This window comes from Theobroma cacao, chromosome 8 (assembly GCF_000208745.1).
Source record: "Theobroma cacao cultivar B97-61/B2 chromosome 8, Criollo_cocoa_genome_V2, whole genome shotgun sequence".
Classification (NCBI taxonomy): Eukaryota; Viridiplantae; Streptophyta; class Magnoliopsida; order Malvales; family Malvaceae; genus Theobroma; species Theobroma cacao.
In genome coordinates, this window is record NC_030857.1 from 1440557 (window position 1) to 1460496 (window position 19940).

The following is a 19940-nucleotide window of genomic DNA, read 5'->3' on the forward strand; positions in this document are numbered from 1 at the left end:
AGGAAAATAAACAAGCAAGATTCAGTCATACGTCCAATAAGGTTTGAAACCTTACATTAAAACAACAATATCAATACAGCTTTATACTTTGCATATATGCAAACTTTTGGTTTTGTTGAAAGCGTAAAAGAAAGCTGCATTTTCATGAAATGCCATTAATTTGGGGATAGGTGCCTAAATGTTGTTCGATCGTTAGTAAGAACCTAAAGCCATTCCCGCAACAAAAAAGCAGAAACAGTTTTTGGAGGATAGGTATTTGTGTGAAATCTGCCATCTATGGATGAAGTTCCTCAGAACCGAATGGTTTGCTTTGCCAAAATGGGTTTGCTGAAATGGTTTCTACATTTGGTCAATTATGCTCTGCAATCCAGATTCATAACTCGGATGAAGAAGCTTGATTGCTAGTTCCTTCTTCATACGTGCATTCGAAACTCGTTTCTCACCTCTCGAAGTTGCCTTATGAATGAATGGGTCGGCTCCCCAAGGAGGAGACGCAATATCCTTGATCAGGGCAGGCCACTTTTTCTCAACCAAATCCAATGCATACGCAAACACCTCTTTACGGGGTGCTGGGTCATCATCTACAACATTGTAAATTCTCCTGAAAAAGCAAAATTCAAAGGAGCTAATCAAAGTCATCATTTTTCTTCAGCTATGCTAGTAGCCGTCTGCCAGAATCGATTGTCCATTCTGGAAGCTAACTAAAAGCTTCGAGAATCTTGAATTTGCTTCTGTTGGATAGGGGCCTTTGAATTAGGAACTGGGATTCAGTCCCTTCTTCAATCGAGTGGAATCTGTCCGATGTCCTGATTAAATATCCTCCTTCTATTGATATAATGAAGATGATAACTATAGCATACCTCGAGGATGGCATATGAATACTGGCCTTAAGTGCTTGATAAATGTCTGCGACATGAACCCTGGATGTGAATTGTTTGGTCACTCTCAGTTTCTGAGATTCTGATAACGGTTCCTGCTTAATTATTGTGTCAACAGCACTGCAAAGGAAAGCAGCATATCAATTACTTACTCATAAGCCTCAACAAATTTGGATTGGACAGCAACAGCATAACAATAAGCTAAACTGAACACTTCTCAGGCCCAAAAGCTCAAAGAAAATGCACTAATGACTAATCAATCATGACATTAACCTCGTATTACATACAGCAACCTCGCTGAAAGCATTAACATTTGAAGGTTGAGCTAATTTCTATATTTTACTCTTCATAAATGAACTACAAAGGCCAAAATTTAGATTTAGGATAGTACTTCTACTAGTTCTCTCTCTCGCTCCTTCCTCAATCCCCCATCTCTAATTGGCCTTCACAAGGTAGGCCAATGGGCTGCAGCAGAGGAGAGAATTTGGAAGTGAATATCATTGGCTTCATATGAATATACTAGAATCTAACATGTGAATTCTTTACTACTAACTATGGATTCCATAACATCATTGCAAACAACTGGTTTATCAATCACAACCTTCTACCAGGGCCATAGATACCTCCAAGTCGAAATATGTGTGCTGCGATCCCAATATCGTGGGCTAGATTCAACCATCCTTGTTCAGCAGCTAACCTCAACTTTGCCAACTCATTTACAGGGTTTGTGGGGTAACTGTCATGAGATAATGCACGAAATTAGTGACTCTGACTAGCAGTAATTTACAATACATTGGTGCACAAAGAAATGTTCTTTACTCCTCATCCACACAAGCACCACCACAATCTCCATATACACCTGTCAGACCACAGCAGATTATCATGTCAGATATTAGTTCTTGGAAACAAAAGAGCTTGTTAGACACAGTATCAAAGGAGTAATGATGCAAGGATTTACTTCATTGTCACTCCTCCTTCACAGGCAAGAAGGACTTCCAAAATACACAAGGAAGCTCTTCCACAGACACTAGAATGCCCAACTATTGACAAGTTAAGTAGAAGAATAATGTATGCATAAGATAATTTCTAGATTTTCTTTCAAGGCTGAAACATTAAACAGACAAAGACTAACATAGATTTTCTTCAAGGCTGAAATAATGCATGGATGCATGCACAACCACCGATTCCTATATTCATACAAACAGGAGGTATAATGAAAGACATACTAGTTGAGGACAAATAACAGAGCCGCTGAAGATTGCCCTCCATCAGCACACTTCTTAGAATTTCTCCATGTTGAAGCATCTACAAAATCAACAAGGAAAAATGTGCCATATTAGAGAACCTCACAGAATTTGTACTGTAACCAGGAAAAACCAGGAAAGATTCTCAGCATACCGGATCACCAATCCCCACAACAGGAGGAATTGAGACAAGGAGATGGGTGTAGCATTTCAATGTGTTCATGGTGCTCATCCTACAGAACATAAAACAGGAAGTAAGCCCAAAATGGCCATTTAATTTCCAAGAACATTTTTTCAGCAATCCATAATCCATAAAACTAAAAATTACTGTGGCTGATTTGCGTCAAAAAGGTGGACATCAAGTCCTTTTTTCTCAAGTTCCGTTCTCTTCTTGATGCTTGTGCAAGTCCCAGAGACAATCCTACAAATAAGAGCATACAAACGATGATGGATGCTTAACAGTTCTATCTCAGAAACCATAGACAATTAGGCATTCTTACCAGCCTTCATTCAGGAGCTCCTGAGCAAAGAACTGTCCGACAAAACCCATGCCTAGAATGAACATCCGATTACGAGATTCTCGGTCTGGTTCATCCGTTTGGGAACAGCTAGACCCATTTGCATAGATTAAAAACTTCGGGGTTGTAGCTACTTTTCTAAAACGATGGTTAAATTGAAGGGGACTGGCCGAGAAAAATCGTCCCGACAGTTGACATACCTCCATCTCTTGGCAGTCTTGCTTCTGCAACGTTACTTGTTTTAGCCTTTTTCTTTTCTTTTCTTTTTTAAATGAACGAATTACTGCTTAGCTAGGAGAGACCATGGCAGTGAAAGCAGGAAGAACACTTGCAGAAAGGCCTAGTTTGGGCTTGGTAATGTGGGCTCAGCCCAAAATTTGCAAAAATTTTGTGCTGGAATCCAGAAATGGGCTCAACATCTCGATCATGTCCATGACTAGTTTGGGCCTACACCATTGGACGACAGCTCAAAAGGCACAGCTGATACAAACAATGGACCTCACAAATACTTACAGCATTAATTTATATGAATTTTGCTTCGCCAAGTTAACCCAAAATTCCTTACTTTTAATATTTAAAACCTCTATTTATTGTTGTTGTTATATAGTCATTTCATTAATACAAAAGATTAATATTTGATGCACTTACAGCGTATAAAATTAAAAATGTTAAGATTTGATGACTTGATAATGTATGAAAACTATATATTGTCAGTACCTCAAATATTTTCTCTAATACAAATATCTTTTTTCCATAATACTGTACAATTTAACGAGTACCATTGAAGTTTTCCTCTCTGCTTAACTGCCCACATTCATTATGTGTAGTTAGCAGCAGGAAGATAAAACGAAGCACAGCCCCCTCATTCATACTTTGTGGAGAAGTTTAGTTAGGATGTTTGTATTTGTTATTTATTAACATTTAGATAAATTTTATCTTGATTGCCATGGCCGTGATCCAAAAAAGGCATTCAATTCGAACAAGAAATTTTAGTATTTAGTCAATTCTATTAAATAGAATTGGGTTTGGAAAGTTTGGCCATCAACCTACCCTGGCCAATGAGGGCATGAACTATCTGAAACAGTAAATGGTCGATCATTTGGAAACTGCTTGGCAGATGAGTCCGATGACTTAGCTTTTGGTAAATTATTTCCATATATATTCTCAATTTATGGCTCACAATCTATTGGAAAATAAATCTGTATAAACCCAAGTTTCCTTTCAGCTTTCCTGTTTAGAAGACAGGAATAGGCCAAATTCTTTCCTTTTTTCTTTTGGTTTTAGCGGCATTTATCTGGATTTGTTTGGGGGTACTTTCACTGGGAGCTTGGAAGAAAGGAGAACAAACATGGAAGACGACATTGTGAATTTGATTGGGTTGGGAGTACTCTCATGGACGACAGCTTTTCTATTAATCAGAAAAACTTTCTCCAAACGCTCCTTTGATTTCTGCAACCGCATTGTTTCTACCATCCATGCAACTTTAGCTGTAATCTTAGCCTCCCGCTCTGTTGAAGATTGGGGTTGCCCAGTTTGTCCTTTGGCTTCAAAACCTTCTCTTAAGCAGGTATTTAACAGCCAGGCTCTTGCTATCTTGGAGTTTGGAGAGATCTTTTAGAAATTCTTAATCTATTTATGGTGGATTTCTGAATTCTGACTTTCGGGCAGAGGCAAACTTTGGCTGTGACAATTGCTTATCTTCTCTATGACCTGATATGCTGCCTCTTTGACGAGCGAGTCAGTCTTGACAATACAGTTCACCACTTGGTCAGCATCGTTGGTATTGGAGCAGGCCTTGCCTATCAAAAGGTCTTCACTTTACACTTGGCTGTTTGTTTTCTGTCAAAAAACTTTCTGGAAATTTTGATTCGGCTTAGAAGAGTCAATCCTTCATTTATTTAACTCTTTTTGTGGAACAATATTAGAGGTTTGGGTTCTGTTTGCTTCTTCATTTCATGAGTCAGTCCATGTATCCATGCTTTCTACGTACCCTCCAGCAAAACCCAAACTCATGCATTCGGATTTTTTTTTTTTTTTTTGTGCAGTGTGGATCAGAGCTGGTTGCCGCGTTATTCATATCAGAGATCTCAAGTCCTTTCCTCCATGCCAGGGAGCTGCTTAAAGAACTCCGTTACAGGGACACTGACCTCAATTTAGCAGCCGATGTCAGTTGTCAAACTCTTCAAACTCCCATTCCTTTGTTATCACTTTCTGGCTTTAGATCAACATTTCCATCTAACTTGAATGGCAACAATTTCGGTCATCTACTTTTTATTTGTTTAGATGGCCCCCTCTCTCAAGTTTTCAAGCAGTATTAAATTCCATGTGTGGTCTTTTTCATAGTCCTAAAAGCTCATGGCGGGTTGGTTTTGAACAGATCACATTTGCTGTAATATTCTCACTAGCAAGGATGGTGGGTGGTCCTTATGTCACTTTCGTGACTCTGTCTGTTAATAATCCTATACTTATCAAGGTAATTACTTGCACCATACCCACCTTTGGCTTGTTCATGATTCAATCAATGAATTAACATATGAAAATAACTGGCAAAACGCCCATCTCTTATGTTATTCAGGCAATGGCCCTGGGACTGCAGTTAGTCAGTGCTTTCTGGTTCTACAAGATTGTAAAGATGGTGAAATACAAGCTTACCAGAGGAAAGAAGAAGGTGGTTTCTAGTCCTCTGCATTCAGGAAAATTGAACTAAAGCCAGTGTTACAAGTTCACTAGGATTGACGACTGATTGTGTTGAAAGATGTTGCATGAAGGTGAGCACTTGATGTGCTAAATTTAGCTCATAAAATCCCATTATTTAAAATTTGTGGTGTTGTTTAGATGCTCAATTGACGTGGAATTCATGATTCTGCTTTAAAATTGTAATACTCGACATACATACTAACTAACATCGTGTAGGTGATCTGATCATCATCTACCGTTGAATTTACAAAAGTTCGTAAAATCATATCCATGTAATTGGACTTCAATCATCATTACCATTAAAAGGCTAAAATCCGTTCGGTACTCAGCAACCAATAAAACACAAGAAGGCTTTGATGTTACTTGTTGCCGTCCAAAGTGTTTTTCTTGTCAATTGCCAGCCAGACATAAGCACCTTACTGTGGCTGATTCGCATCAAAAAGGTGACCACCAAATCCTCTTTTCTCAAGCTCCGTTCTCTTCTTGCTGCTTGTGCAAGTCCCAGAGACAATCCTACAAATAGGAGCATTTAAACAATGATTGCATGCTTTATAATTCCATCTCAGAAGCCATAGACAATTAGGCATTCTTACCAGCCTTCATTCAGGAGCTCCTGAGCAAAGAACTGTCCGACATAACCCATGTCTAGAATGAGCATCCGATTCCCAGATTCTCAGTCTGGTTCATCCGTTTGGGAACAGCTAGCCCAAAATTTGAAAGGATCTTGGGCTGGAATCCAGAAATGGGCTCAGCATCTTGACCATTTTCATGAATATTTTGGGCTTTTGCTATTGCACTGGAACCCAAAAAGGACATCCTCTTTATAATCCAAGAAGTATCCATTAACATCCAAGTTATAAGCTCCACGGAGCAATCATTGGAGCATGTTTAAGTAGTAATGTTTTTTATTAATAAAAAAAGAGTATTTTAAAAAATAATTTTTATAGATAAGATATTTTTAAAAATAATTTCTTTTTAATTTTAATTATTTTTAATCAAATTAAACAAAATTACTCTTAATAAAATTATACGTCATGTACAAAAACATGTTATACGTCATGGTTAGGTTGTTACATGTTATGTACAAAAACATGTGACACGTCATGGTTAGGTTTTTACACGTTATGTGCAAAAATATGTGACACGCCATAATTAGATTATTGCATGTCATATTGAAAAAAAAGATATTGTTATTACATGCCATTTTGAAAAAATATTATTGTTACACTTTAATACTTAAAATGTTGTTGTTACTTATGAACAAAAACTTTTTTTTTTTGACAATTTAACACCGATTAAAGTGTTTCTAACATGTTTTCATAAATCAAAATACAAATTTTTTTATCTAAAATACTTATTTCGACTAAAAATCGAAAAAAATTTATTTTGAAAACATAGATTTATAAATTTCAAAAATTTGAGTTTATTGGTGTCTAGGTCCTGAATTGATCCAATTAAAAGTTATTTCAAACATTTATGATCATTTTTACCATTTTAATTTTATCCAAAATACTTAAAAATCAAAATTTTCAAACAGTCATCCACCCAAACACATCAAAACCATCGTCTGGTGTCTTAAGAGCGTAAGAAAGAGAAATCTGAAACGCGGGAGAGAGAAATCGAAGCATAGCAAGTGAATGTCGAAGAGAGAAATGGATAAAATTAAAGAGAGTGGGATGGTGAGAGAGAGAAATCGAAAGCACAAATTGAGAGAAATTATGATGAAGGTTTAATTTATTTGAAATATTTTTAAGAGTTTTTTTGTCAAGTCATAGTTAAATATGACTAAAAATAACTAAATTTATTTTAATAATTATTTTTAAAATACCTTTATCAAGAAAGGTTATTTTTCATAATTGCCTCCTTTTTTATTTTGGGTGAAAGTAGGCAGTAGGCTTTTTACTTAGCTTCAAGGGACGTTGTATTTCGTTAAATGTGAACAAGACTAATAACTAGAGCATTAATTATATGAATTTTGCTTTTCCAAGCTAACCCAAAATTCATTCCTTGTAATATTTAAACCTCTTATTTATTGTTGTTGTTATATAGTCACTTTCATTAATATAAATACCCATTTTGGCATTACAATTTAATTTCCTTAATACAATGAGTGCAATTAAAGTTGTAACGTAATGTATTCTTCTCTAGCTGACTAGACCATGCCAACTACCCACATTCATTATATTTAGTTAGCAACAGAAAGATGAAAACGAAGTACACCCCCCTTCATTTATACTTTGTCGACAACTTCTAGCAGCCCCTTAAATTCTGTGCATTAAAAATTGGCTGAAAATAGGCAAAGAAATAAGTATTTAAATCTAGAGTTTTCCCTTTTGTCTTTAATGAAAGAACCCTCCGGTCAAAATGGGCTTTACCGTTAGTAATTATCAATACTTAGATTAATTTTATCTTGATATTCATGGCCATAATCGAACAACATTAAAATCTCAAAAGGGCACTCAGTTTGAACAAAAGTTACTGTGTTTGATCACTTTAGAAGCTATTAAATGGAATTGGGTTCGGAAGAAAGAGTTTGGCCACCAACCTACCCTGACCCTGACGGCATGAACTATCTGAAAAAGTAAATGGTCATCCGGAAACTGCTTGGCAGATGAGTTTGATGACTTAGCTTTTGGCAAATCAGTTCCATATACATATATATTCACAGTTTATGGCATTGAAGGAGAAAAAGGGTGGTCATTGTTTGTGTTCATATGCTTACAATCTGTAGGTAAAAATCTGTATAAACCCAAGTTTCCTTTCTGCTTTCCTGTTTAGAAGACAGGAATAGGCCGAATTCTTTCCTCTTTTTTTGTTTCCTTCTGGTTTTAGCGCTTTTGAAAGCTTTTATCTGGAATTGTTTGGGGGTACTTTCACTGGTAGCTTGGAAGGAAGGGAAACAAACATGGAAGACGACATTGCCAACTTGATTGTGTTGGGAGTACTCTCATGGACGACGGCTTTTCTATTAATCAGAAAAAATTTATCTAAACGCTCCTTTGATTTCTGCAACCGCATTGTTTCTACCATCCATGCAACCTTAGCTGTAATCTTAGCCTCCCGTTCTGTTGAAGATTGGAGTTGCCCAGTCTGTCCTTTGGCTTCAAAATCTTCTCTTAAGCAGGTATTTAACAACCAAGGCTCTTGCCATCTTGGACTTTGGGAGAGATGTTTTAGAAATTCTTAATCTATCTATGGTGGATTTCTGAATTCTGACTTTCGGGCAGAGGCAAACTTTGGCTGTGACCGTTGCTTATCTCATCTATGACCTGATATGCGGCCTCTTTGAAGAGCGAGTCAGTCTTGATAATACAGTTCACCACTTGGTCAGCATCGTTGGTATTGGAGCAGGTCTTGCCTATCAAAAGGTTTTCACCTTTATACTTGGGTGCTTGTTTTCTGCCTAAAAAACTTTTTGCAAATGTTGATTCAGCTTAGTTTTAACTCTTTTTTCCGAAGTTAATTTGATGAAATCAAAATCCCAAGTCTGTGGATCAATATTTAGAGGTTTGGGTTCTGTTTGCTTCTTCATTTCATGAGTTAGTCCATGTATCCATGCTTTCTACTTGACTCTCCAGCAAAACCCAAGCACATGCATTCGGTTTTCTTTTGCAGTGTGGATCAGAGCAGGTTGCTGCGTTATTCATAACAGAGATCTCAAGTCCTTTCCTCCATGCCAGGGAGCTGCTTAAAGAACTCGGTTATAGGGACACTGACCTCAATTTAGCAGCCGATGTGAGTTCCCAAACTCTTCAAACTCCCATTTCTTTGTTTTCACTTTTTGGCTTTAGATCAGCATATCCATTTACCTTGAATGGCAACAATTCCAGTCATTTTTTAATTGTTTAGAGGGCTGTCTCTCTCAAGTTCTCATGGCGGGTTGGTTTTGAACAGATCACATTTGCTGTAATATTCTCACTAGCAAGGATGGTGGGTGGTCCTTATCTCACTTTCGTGACTCTGTCTGCTAATAACCCAATACTTATCAAGGTAATTACTTGTACCATACCCACTTTTGACTTATTCATGATTCAAATCAAGGAATTAACATATGAAAATAACTGGCAAAACGCCCATCTCTTATGCTATTCAGGCAATGGGCCTGGGACTGCAGTTAGTCAGTACTTTCTGGTTCTACAAGATTGTAAAGATGGTGATATACAAGCTCACGAAAAAACAGAAGAAGGTGGTTTCTAGTCCTCTGCATTCAGGAAAATTGAACTAAAGCCAGTATTACAAGTTTACTAGGATTGATGAATGATTGTGTTGAAAGATGTTGCATGAATATCTGCATCTTCATGTGTTAAATTTAAACTTGTAAAATCCCCATTATATAAGAATTGTGATGTGGTTTAGTGATATTTTACCATCATACAAAAGATGCCTCACAGGTTATGATATGAACATTTAAATACCTTTTTAATGTGGAATTCACCATAATCTGATCATCATCTACCGTTGAATTTACAAAAGTTTGTAAAATCATATCCATATAATTGGACTTCAATCATCATTACCATTAAAAGGCAAAAATTGGTTATGTACTTATGCCTAGCAACCAATATAACACAAGGCGGCTTTGATGTTACTTGTTACCTCCCAAAATGTTTCTTCTCAATTGCCAGCCGACGTACCAGAGAAGGAAAAACCCCTGAAATGTGGAATAAAACAAGCAGAAAAAAACAGCCCAAGTACTCATAAATTGAACGAGGAGTAGTATTCAGTAGAGTTTGGTCAGCTCTTAATGTAAGCATAGTGTATCAATTTAGCCATCCATGGTGCTAACCTTGGTGCGCCACTGTCAGCTGATGGAGACAGGAAAGCCTCTGTTCAGATCTTACTAACTCGCCCTGTAACGTTATTTATGGGAAGGTACCCCAGCTATCAAAGTTAAAAGAGTCAAGTGCATAAGAAAATCATCACAGTTGAATGACAAGTGCATAAGCTACAACAATAAGTTCCAAATAAAGACCAGTTGACCAAAAGCGGTGGGTGAAAATTTGAAATGAATTAATAAAACAACCCAAACTAAAGCTAGAATCAATCCATAACCTGGTGAAATGATTCAATTTCCTATAACATGAAACGGGTTCGTGATACAATTGTCTCATGGGTTTAACCAGCTGTAATTATGCCAACATTGTGCCAACCCTTTTGTCATGAAAGCTGTAATATTTAAAATACATTCTGAATTTCTCGAACATGTTGATGAAGAAGCGAACAGCTGTGATTTAAGCAAATTAGCAACATCGGGAAATAAAATGCACTGCCCAATACTCCATGGCTTCAACGAGAACAGAAAAGCTCTATTCTTTCCCAAAATCGGCACTGTAGTGTGCACTAGATTCCAGTTTCTTGGCTTCGTTCAATTTTCTTACAGCCTGCAATTAGATCAGAAGTGAGCAAATCATCACACGTTCTCCAACTTTCTTTTTCCCAATAGTTATACCAAAACTACCTTCATTCGAAAAAGTTCTAATTCACATAAGCCAAATCCAAAAGACATTCTTTCAAGTTTCAAGGTCCTACCTTCATGAAATCTTCATGGATGACATAATCACGTTCTGCACGAATTGCTGACATTCCAGCCTCCGTACACACATTTCGTAGATCAGCACCGTTAAAGCCCTAAAGCAACAGTGACAAAGCCTATATTAGTAATGAGTGTTACAGGCATGAAACTGAAAAAAGCCACCTTTGACTAACCTCAGCAAGTTTAACAACAGCCTCATAGTCAATATCACCATGCTTGGCTATGCCGGCAGCATGAATTTTGAGGATTTCCATTCTTGATTGCTCATTTGGTAATGGAATCTCTATCTTTCTGTCTAACCGCCCAGGACGAAGAAGTGCAGGGTCAAGCACATCAGGTCTGTTTGTAGCCATGATCATTTTAACCTACACAAAACAATTTAAATGATAATAATTTTGCCACGCTTAGGAGAAAGTAAAAGAAAACCTGTGTCACGGGCAGCAGTGAAAGACGCATTGAGAGTAATTTAAGTACCAGACCATGGAAATGCAATAAATCTAAATACACATAATTAAGCCATGGGCCATGCACTTCAAGATATTAACAAATAGGCCTCTTTTCCAAGGACCATACCAAGAGGTGTTATGATGCTTCAATAGTCAAGTGAAATGGGCTCTAACTGGACAAAGTTTTGACTAAAGGTACTTAGAAGTTTACAATAGGTCAATAAGCTCCCAGAATTCCCCATTCTTCACCCGCTTTGCGAGAAAAACCATAAAAAAAAACATAAACCACAAAATGTGTAGCATGTAGGGATGTGTTTAAAAGTGCAAGGAATGCCTGCTTTAAATCAAAATCTTGAACTATGTTCATGACTAAAAATTGTACCTTTCCAAGCTGATCAAATCCATCAAGCTGATTAAGTAACTCCATCAGTGTTCTCTGTATTTCACGGTCAGCACTTGTTCCCTCACTGAAACGTCGTCCACCAATGGCATCAATCTCATCCATAAAGATGATACAAGGCTGAATAAAAAGAAACAAACATAAGAGTGATATTAATGGATATAAAGATGCACAACAGCAAACAATTCATAACTCTAGAGTCTCACTTGGTGATCACGTGCATATCCAAACATTTCTCGTATCAGCCTTGCACTTTCTCCAATGTATTTGTCAATTATTGCACTCGAAACAACCTGAACCCAGATGAGGGGAAGATAAAATGCATTCATTCAAGGGCAGGATAACATGCTATAGAAAACCACAAAGGCAATGCACATGGTACAAAAAAACCAACCTTTAAGAAGTTAGCATCAATATTACTAGCTATTGCTCTGGCTAACAATGTCTTGCCTGTACCAGGAGGGCCATAAAGAAGGACACCCTGCAATGAAAACAAGAAATTTCAGATGATTATCAAACAAACATCACTCAACCACAGTGTGCTTCACCCATCAACTATACACACAAGCACACCCTCTGAAACTCAGGAAGAGGAGGGGGGGGGGAGGGACAGGAAGTGGTAATCACCTTTGGAGGTTTAATCCCAACTCTAAGGAAAAGCTCAGGATTCATGAGAGGGAGCTCAATAGATTCCCTCAGTTCTCGAATTTGATCAGATAAACCACCAACAGCCGAGTAGCTAACATTGCCAGGATCTTCATGCAACATGTTGTAAACAACTGGATCAACCTGTCATCCAAAGTTGTACCATGATATCAGACATTATGCAAAGAAAACATACTTTTATATCATAAATACAGTTGAACTAAATATGGATGCAAATTCTTACTTCACGTGGAAGTGCCCGCATGATTGTAAGTGTTGTCATATCAAGAACCACTCTGGTTCCTGAAGTCAGTTTCTCCTTATCAACTTTGCTGCGGCAACCAACCACATAGCGAGGGCCACTGCTTGCTTTAACAATCACTGAAACATCCAATTTTAAAAGTTATTATCCATTCTCAAGAATAAATAAATAAACAAGTAGCGTAAAATTCAAATGCAACTATTCAGACACAAAGTATGCAATTTTACTAAAAATAACACATAAATGAAGTGCATAAGTTTGAAATGCAGGTATGGAATTGGAAGATGCTTATCCACTAGGACTAACGTACAAGCATCAACATTAATAAAAGGGGAAGGAGGAGTAGTTACAGCGTTCATTATCAAGAGGCCTGAGAACTTCTCCAATTATCTGTCCAACACTCTGCAGAGACTTCAAATCATCTTCTGTTTTGTTGAACTCCTTCTTAGCAGCTCTCAGATTCTCCCTACCTGAACATTCATTAACATAAATATGTTAAAAACCATCTCACATGCACCATATTAATCAGAAAGATAAAGATTTGGTCTTCAAACAGCAACTTCACAAAGCGATAGGCATGGCTACAAGCATTCTTTTCTTTTGTTTCTTCTGCCTCGTTTGTTTTCTCAGACGTTGATACATTTAATTTCATCACGAACAACACCATAACTAAAAGCCAATTATAAGCCCAAGTCCAAGAAATCAAAGTGCATAATTTGAGTAGAAAACTAAGTTATTATCTATCGCACCAATCAAAGCTTAAAGGTTTTCTCTCCAAATTTTACCTACTCAAGCTATCTCTACAAAAAAGAAAAAAAGAAAAAAAATCATTTTCAAAAGGCAGCAAATTATAAATCACTTAAGCAAAACAAAGCAGCCGATAGAACGGACAGAGGAATCAAAATCGACCAAAGCAAAACCCTAATTCCTAAATCGGCAAACGACGAAACAGTAATTTGACTGTAAAATGAAAACGCGGATCCAGAAAAAAAAAAAAGAATAGAGAAATGCGCCCCCAGATTAGGGTTAGATAATAGGGTTTAGGGGATCAGATAGGAAGGAGACCTGCTCGAACCCTGGATTCGTACTCCTTGTGTTGAAGGAGTTTCTTCCGATACTCCGCCATCGCATTACGGCGTCGCACAGCGTCTTCTCCGTCGCTCATTGTCACAAATCTCTGATCAGATATCCAAATCGTTCAAGTTGAAAAATGCTTTTTCTTGGAAGTCCTTTTCTGAGGTTTCTTGAGTGAGGGGTTGTGCGAGTTGGAACTGCTCTATTTATGCATTTTTATTTTTGGAAGCCGCCTGTTCTAAAAACTCCCTTTTCCTTTTATTTAAATTTTTAAAAAATAAAAATATTGCCCTTTTCATTTCATTTCATATATATATATATATATACATTTCATATATATATATATATATGTATATATATATATGTATATATGTATATGTATATATGTATATTTAATGTACCGATTTAATTTTTTTATCAATTTTTTAACTTTAAAATGATAATTTATTAAAATTTTTTAATCATGTAACTTTCAAATGTAAATTTTTAAAAATTTAATTTGATAAAATATTTATAATATTTGAGTCAAAGTTAAAAAATTTATGATCAAAATCAGATATTAAATACGAGACCAAACTACTATTATATACCAAAAAGTGAAAGGAAAATTATTCTAATTAATTAATCATTCTTTAAACTAAAAAATAATATAATAAAATCCACAAATTACTAATTCATGAACTCTTTTTGTCCACGAGTAAAGAAAAGGCTTAGGCGACTGATGAATGCATTTAAACTAGATTTTAAATTTGGCTATGCTAACGTTAATTACAACTCTTAATTCCATCTAATTCTACCCATTTCAAAAGAAAAAAAAAGGGATTATGCATATCATACCATTAGAAATTTAGAATTACTAATAACATTTGATTTGAAATTTTGGACCGACGTAAAATTTACAAGATTATTTATTTTTTTTGGCTCGGAAAAAAATATAACGTGTGATAAATTCTTCACGCTATTTTAAATTACAAATTTAGTGCTAAAAAGAATGGAAAAATTCCACTATGACATGAATATATCTACGGTATTTTCTGCTACATGATATACAAATATAGATCTTTGAGATGGAGGTGATTCATCTTAATGACATTCGTGCTTAATCTAAGGTACTGCTGCGGATTTCGAACTTTTTTAAGAATGAGAGTGGCGCTTTGCCTTGTGCAGCACTTCCTTTAGAACCAAAGCGATTCTTTCGGACATGTGATGCTCTAAAAACCTCTCTTTCACCCTCTCATATCCTTTCTTTCCCATGGTCAGCCTCCTTTCTACGTTTCTAGCCAGTTGCACGATGTTGTTTGCAAGGGGCGACACGCCTTCCTTGCCGACAGGATGCAACAAGCCTGTCGTCCCGTTTACGACTATCTCCATGGTGCCACCAGCTGCAGTGCCCTGTATAAATAGTAGTCAATGATTGGAAGAATTGATCACATTGCTCGGTAAGAATGGAAAAAGTGAAAATTGATAGATTGAGGACAGTAATTTCTACTGAAAAACCACAGAGCTTACCAGTATAGGAAGCCGAAAGGCCATAGCTTCTATTGTTATTCTTCCAAAACACTCTCCCCGGGCCTAAATGTGACAACAACTTGTAAGCTTTGGCAGCAAGGCAAAAGCGGAAGAAAATGCACTTCTTTTTTGGTACATAAGAGTACAACAATAATTATTTCTTGCTACACAGATAAACAACATAGTAATTTAGAGAATACCTGAGAGTTTTGAACAAGAACATCAATAGAAGCCAGATACGGAGCTACAGTCAGGGTTTTATTAACAAAGTGCACACGATCCTGAATATTCTTCTCTGATACAAAGTTACGCAGTTCTGTTTCAAACTTTGTCTGAGCATTCATGTCACTTCCCACTATCACTGCGTGAATTGATGGCACCTGTAATTTTCTCTCCCGGATCAGTTGCAAACCTTCATTAAATGAACGAAGAAATAGATCCTGACCCTTCCCACGGGAAACACCTGCAACAGTACAGTGCTTGGTGATCAGAAGATGTTCAACAGTATTGAAGCATAACAGAGGAACATAAACTATAATAGAAACTGGCGGGTGGCAACATTCTGTAATAACTGAATTGTGAACACAAACAAAAACAACAGGTAATATGCTACCACAGAAAATGAAGTAGGAAGAGATTGGCAATTGATCAGAGGCTTTAAAACATAAACAGCAACCAATGGTGAGTTATCCTCTAATCCAATGAAGAATAGTCTTATTTATGCTAAAATGTCTGTAGAGATCCTCATCGTGAATTATAAAATTCCTAGACCTAGGATGCAAACTGAATGATGGAATGATTAATAGGCTATGGACTCACCATGGGAGAAAGTTGCTAGCAGTTTTAGTGGGGAGAAGATCATATGATACTAAAATCAAAATCCACAGAAACAATTCTCTGCTAGACAAGAATTACTACATTGAACAACAAAAACAAACTAGCATCTCAAATGGGATTGGGAGCAGGCTCATTCACTAGTTATCTACTACGGAATCACTATAGCATATCATTTATTCACTATGCATCCAAGGAGCACATACTGTTTATAAGAGCAAAGACTAGATCTTCATTGCGCACTCCAAGAGATTCACGAACATGCTCACGGAGAACCCTCTTGGCTACACGATTTTCAGCCACTTCCATTAGTTCCTCGCTATTTCCTAAGTGCACGACATATGTTTCAGGCATTTTAATCCTGTAAAGAAAAACATAAAATTAGGTAAACAACCAAAAGCAGCTGAAACTAAAGTGAAGCATAGATTTAGATTATACTAAACAGGTGTCAAAAAGTGTATGTAAATCCTACAATCCATATATGATATAACATCCACCGGCATTGTAACTTTAGCTAAGCCAATTAGCCAAGTAATGAATCTTCATATATATTAGCATCTGCATAAAAGTTATAGATATAAAAAGTATTACCCTAATCGTTCATGGGTCCTGTTTTTCCAGTAATTTGCTGTGGTATGTGAATCAATCATGGCACCTGCAACAAAAGGGAGGTGCTTAACATACTCTAGTTTGAAATAATGTCCTCGCATTTCATGAATCCACCAGAGAACCTTTGGAAGAACTTGAGCAACATTTTCCTTAAGAACAGCATCCAGCCACTTTCCAGCGACAGCAGTATTCAAAATTACCAAATCAGCCTTGAGAGCAGTATTCAGAGCTTCCTGACCTTTGGCAGAGTAAACCTGACACAGTAGGAAAATGAAAATCCAACAATTAGAACATCAATTGCATTTAAGAAAGAAGAAAAATTAAGAAAGCAAAATTAAAAAATAAAACCTGAACTCCTCGATCCAACATCTTATGTTCCAGACTGTGAATGACGTTATCAGCTTCGATTGGTTTCTGGTTAGTTACCCAGACAACCTCGGCGCCAACCCCTCTTAACAGAAACGCCAGTTCCATTAACAATAAAGGTCCACCGGAAAGGGTAAGTTCGTGAGAGACTAAGAGAACGAGTCTTGACTTCATGAAATCGAGAGGATTTGGACTCGGTGCTCGAGCGTTGCGGTTAAGTCGATCGTCGGTGCTCCCTCCTCCTCCTTCTCCGTCTTTCTTTTCTCGGGCGAAATGGCTGACATTGTTACTAGAACTAATGGTGCAAGAATCGAAGGTGGATCTAATGAGGAACGCCACGGCTGTTGATAGAGAGAGGAGTATCAGAATCATCAATGGCCATCTCCTTTTCTGCTTGATAGCAATCCACGCGCTCGATTGCTTTCCCATTCTTCCAAATGCCAGTCCTGCTATGGATTTCGATCTGTGATTGTCCGTCGTGAATTATCCGAACTCTTTGAGACTTTGCAGTGGTATTCGAATATCTTACTAGCTTATTTGGTTTGCTTCACTGGCTGATGGCGATGTTGACAGACGACGAGCGCCCGCTCTACGTGAAATGTGTGGGCTTTGAGCTTTTATAGCACGCAGTTTATTGGGTAATTAGACGAACCTCTTGGGCTTGTCTAGGTATCCACCTCCTGGTGGGCTGGACACTTCCCATCCAGTTGGGGGTCCATATAATAATTATATTAACGATAACAATAATAATAATAATAATAATTTAATTTTAAAATTGAATTTTATTTTAAAAATTAAATTATAAATAAATAAACCTTGGGAAATAGTATAATTGGTTTCATATTTATCTTAATTAATATAATATAAATCATTGTCAATATTTTAAAATTTATTACATTTAATGTGATTATGAACGTTTATTATTCTTATCATTTTTTATTTAATTATTTATTAACGATTAAATTAATTTCTTTTAATTTTATAGAAAGGAAAAGTTACCAAATATTGTTGAATGAGTGAATAATTCCTACTCCTATAATTAAACAGTGGAGATAATAAATAATAATAAAAAACTTTGATTAATTCTTTAAAACATTACAAAGCTTACAGCCTCACTGACTTAGAAATGAAGAAGAGCATAGTTAACTCACTCTCAAACATAAATAATCAGATACCATAATTCAACTTTCCTAATTAACAAAGCGACAATTCTTCCTAACTTCACCGTTAAATCCAGTTAGAGGACTAATGTTCCCCATCTTAATCATTGACTTAGCAAATTGTTCAAAGAAGAGATTCTCATCCTCTGCATAAGCCTTAACCAATTCCATGGTGTTGCCACCATTCCCTGTCAGAAGAACTTCATCCGAATTGAGCAGTCCTTTGCCCCACAGGATGAGCTTGAAGTAGAGGTTGTCAAATTTTACAGGGGACCCGAAATCCAAAGGTGAAATGTTGTTGTCACCGCCAGATTTGGGACAGACAGATTTCAAGCCATAGTAGTAGGTTTTTTCTAGTGTCTCGTCCGGCAGGTTGTTTCCGTTTTGGTTGTACAGCCTCTGCTTGAAAGTCACACACCTTGCCACCCCGATGGTATGTCCTCCTGAAACATTACATAGTCAAAAAGATGAAAAAAAGCCATTAAGGGTGAGACAGTTTTTGTGTCTGAAAATGTCGACAATGATTGACCTGAGAGCGCCACGAGGTCTACTTCATCGAGACCTTGACGCTGGAAAAGCGTAATCAGGTTCTGAAGAGTGGAATTTGGTGGTGGGATGTTGTTGTTTGAGGTGCTGAGACTAGCCGTCTTTGAGTCCCTCCTTCCAAGTGGGAGCTCCCAGGATGGTCCACCGCTCTGTTTTCGCCATGGCCAGTAATCCTAGTTAGCAACAGAATAGTAAAACAAGTAATGCTGAATCAATCTTACCAGTTACCGTTTACCCTGGAGCTTTTTTTTTTGCATGCTTACCAATACAGTGGAGCCACGAGCAGCCATGGCAAGAACGTCAGCGCAGGAAACAGTTTGAGGACATGCTTCTTCTAGCTTTGCCTTTATCTCATCAATCACTTCGAATCCTCTAATGGAGTTCTTGTTTGGTAATGAATTCTTTTCACTAACTATAGTCGCACTGTCGTCCAGCAATACTGATGCATCGCAGCCCTTTAAGACGAAAAGTAAAGAAAGATCATCTTCATTTGGGAAAAGAATATTAAATGTCCATTTCGAAAACATATACATAGATTTCTCTGTATATATATGATAGATTCTAAGCAAGTTACCTGCACAAAACAGTCGTGGAAATGAAGCCTTAGCAAGGAGGCAGCCATCCTAGGTTCTTCTGCAATGGCCTTCTCCAGCACCGACATGACAATATCATCAGCTTGAGGGCATGAAAACTGATAGAACTGTGGGAAAAGGCCGTATGAGGGTGCACCAAATTGGCCGCCCGGGACCCCACCGCCCCAGCCAAAACCCAAACCAGGGTTTGCCAGGGAGAGTGTGGCTGAGAGGAAAGCTGTCACTAGGAAACCGAAAGCAACTCTTGAGAATGCCATTGATGATTTGAACAATTCTTTAGCAATGCACAGTTATTGGTTGGCCATGGAATTTATATTGGTTGTAGTGATTAAAATCAACTGCTCTCCTCACCAAATCCTCTCGAAGAAACACCTAATGTAGACAGCCACGACCGCGTCAACTTGTCTTGACGCTTCTTTTTGGCACCTGAATTGTAAGCGACAGAAAGTGGAGTGGGGGCAGTGCTTCTGGCTTTTTTACCTGCTCCAAGAACAAACTATGATGGATCTGCCTTCACCTTCATAGCTTATAGTGAGGATTCAATCAATTCCCACTAGCAGCCCTTGAAAGTAACAAGGAGATAAAGATGACGTTGGAGTGGTTAACCTGCTACCATGAGACCGTTT

At 37.3% G+C, this 19940-nt stretch overlaps 6 protein-coding genes and 1 long non-coding RNA gene across 8 annotated transcripts; 2 read left to right on the plus strand and 5 right to left on the minus strand.

Moving 5' to 3' along the window:
• LOC18591446 (protein YeeZ) lies at positions 29-2927 on the minus strand. The gene is made up of 8 exons (XM_007017565.2): positions 2623-2927; positions 2451-2543; positions 2277-2355; positions 2105-2183; positions 1698-1737; positions 1480-1614; positions 861-998; positions 29-601 (listed from the first exon to the last, which is right to left on the minus strand). The coding sequence occupies exons 1-8, from the start codon at positions 2844-2846 to the stop codon at positions 340-342; spliced, it is 1050 nt and encodes a 349-aa protein (XP_007017627.2). The 5' UTR covers positions 2847-2927; the 3' UTR covers positions 29-339.
• On the plus strand, positions 3701-5531 carry LOC18591447 (transmembrane protein 136). Its single transcript, XM_007017566.2, has 5 exons — positions 3701-4207; positions 4309-4449; positions 4686-4805; positions 5018-5113; positions 5216-5531. Exons 1-5 carry the CDS (start codon positions 3989-3991, stop codon positions 5345-5347), a joined length of 708 nt encoding a protein of 235 aa, XP_007017628.2. The 5' UTR covers positions 3701-3988; the 3' UTR covers positions 5348-5531.
• On the minus strand, positions 5399-6223 carry LOC18591448. The gene is made up of 2 exons (XR_001928913.1): positions 5931-6223; positions 5399-5850 (listed from the first exon to the last, which is right to left on the minus strand). It is a non-coding gene; the product is annotated as an uncharacterized LOC18591448 (long non-coding RNA).
• LOC18591449 (transmembrane protein 136) lies at positions 7841-9737 on the plus strand. Of its 2 annotated transcripts, none has more exons than XM_007017568.2 (6): positions 7841-8068; positions 8221-8461; positions 8565-8705; positions 8953-9072; positions 9232-9327; positions 9431-9737. In XM_007017568.2, exons 1-6 carry the CDS (start codon positions 8052-8054, stop codon positions 9560-9562), a joined length of 747 nt encoding a protein of 248 aa, XP_007017630.2. In that variant the 5' UTR covers positions 7841-8051; the 3' UTR covers positions 9563-9737. The 2 variants fall into 2 exon arrangements, with proteins under 2 accessions (XP_007017630.2, XP_017981266.1); XM_018125777.1 differs by having other exon boundaries at positions 7842-8068; positions 8170-8461.
• LOC18591450 (26S protease regulatory subunit S10B homolog B) lies at positions 10246-13904 on the minus strand. Its single transcript, XM_007017569.2, has 10 exons — positions 13689-13904; positions 12974-13093; positions 12606-12742; positions 12344-12505; positions 12111-12197; positions 11923-12009; positions 11699-11836; positions 11044-11235; positions 10867-10965; positions 10246-10718 (listed from the first exon to the last, which is right to left on the minus strand). The coding sequence occupies exons 1-10, from the start codon at positions 13786-13788 to the stop codon at positions 10644-10646; spliced, it is 1197 nt and encodes a 398-aa protein (XP_007017631.1). The 5' UTR covers positions 13789-13904; the 3' UTR covers positions 10246-10643.
• LOC18591451 lies at positions 14631-17596 on the minus strand. The gene is made up of 6 exons (XM_007017570.2): positions 16998-17596; positions 16632-16903; positions 16247-16401; positions 15407-15669; positions 15207-15269; positions 14631-15089 (listed from the first exon to the last, which is right to left on the minus strand). Exons 1-6 carry the CDS (start codon positions 17442-17444, stop codon positions 14832-14834), a joined length of 1458 nt encoding a protein of 485 aa, XP_007017632.2. The 5' UTR covers positions 17445-17596; the 3' UTR covers positions 14631-14831.
• On the minus strand, positions 18074-19813 carry LOC18591452 (peroxidase 9). Its single transcript, XM_007017571.2, has 4 exons — positions 19296-19813; positions 18985-19176; positions 18705-18870; positions 18074-18618 (listed from the first exon to the last, which is right to left on the minus strand). Exons 1-4 carry the CDS (start codon positions 19569-19571, stop codon positions 18206-18208), a joined length of 1047 nt encoding a protein of 348 aa, XP_007017633.1. The 5' UTR covers positions 19572-19813; the 3' UTR covers positions 18074-18205.

Excerpts from the sequence above, each read along its gene's own strand:
- LOC18591449 (XM_018125777.1), top strand. Across the intron at positions 8,462-8,564 it reads CAAAATCTTCTCTTAAGCAG|AGGCAAACTTTGGCTGTGAC; the intron begins GTATTTAACAAC and ends ACTTTCGGGCAG. Across the intron at positions 9,328-9,430 it reads ATAACCCAATACTTATCAAG|GCAATGGGCCTGGGACTGCA; the intron begins GTAATTACTTGT and ends TATGCTATTCAG.
- LOC18591452 (XM_007017571.2), bottom strand. The coding sequence starts at position 19,571 with ATGGCATTCTCAAGAGTTGCTTTCGGTTTCCTAGTGACAGCTTTCCTC. Across the intron at positions 19,177-19,295 it reads TCCACGACTGTTTTGTGCAG|GGCTGCGATGCATCAGTATT; the intron begins GTAACTTGCTTA and ends TTCGTCTTAAAG. Across the intron at positions 18,619-18,704 it reads AGACCTCGTGGCGCTCTCAG|GAGGACATACCATCGGGGTG; the intron begins GTCAATCATTGT and ends GTAATGTTTCAG.
- LOC18591450 (XM_007017569.2), bottom strand. The coding sequence starts at position 13,788 with ATGAGCGACGGAGAAGACGCTGTGCGACGCCGTAATGCGATGGCGGAG. Across the intron at positions 12,010-12,110 it reads TTGATGCTAACTTCTTAAAG|GTTGTTTCGAGTGCAATAAT; the intron begins GTTGGTTTTTTT and ends ATCTGGGTTCAG. Across the intron at positions 10,966-11,043 it reads CTGTTGTTAAACTTGCTGAG|GGCTTTAACGGTGCTGATCT; the intron begins GTTAGTCAAAGG and ends CTGTTGCTTTAG.
- LOC18591447 (XM_007017566.2), top strand. The coding sequence starts at position 3,989 with ATGGAAGACGACATTGTGAATTTGATTGGGTTGGGAGTACTCTCATGG. Across the intron at positions 4,806-5,017 it reads ACCTCAATTTAGCAGCCGAT|ATCACATTTGCTGTAATATT; the intron begins GTCAGTTGTCAA and ends GGTTTTGAACAG. Across the intron at positions 5,114-5,215 it reads ATAATCCTATACTTATCAAG|GCAATGGCCCTGGGACTGCA; the intron begins GTAATTACTTGC and ends TATGTTATTCAG.
- LOC18591451 (XM_007017570.2), bottom strand. The coding sequence starts at position 17,444 with ATGGGAAAGCAATCGAGCGCGTGGATTGCTATCAAGCAGAAAAGGAGA. Across the intron at positions 15,270-15,406 it reads TTCTTGTTCAAAACTCTCAG|GCCCGGGGAGAGTGTTTTGG; the intron begins GTATTCTCTAAA and ends TGTCACATTTAG. Across the intron at positions 15,090-15,206 it reads CCTTTCGGCTTCCTATACTG|GGCACTGCAGCTGGTGGCAC; the intron begins GTAAGCTCTGTG and ends CTATTTATACAG.
- LOC18591446 (XM_007017565.2), bottom strand. The coding sequence starts at position 2,846 with ATGGAGGTATGTCAACTGTCGGGACGATTTTTCTCGGCCAGTCCCCTT. Across the intron at positions 2,544-2,622 it reads GAGCTCCTGAATGAAGGCTG|GATTGTCTCTGGGACTTGCA; the intron begins GTAAGAATGCCT and ends TCTTATTTGTAG. Across the intron at positions 602-860 it reads ATTCATATGCCATCCTCGAG|GAGAATTTACAATGTTGTAG; the intron begins GTATGCTATAGT and ends TTGCTTTTTCAG.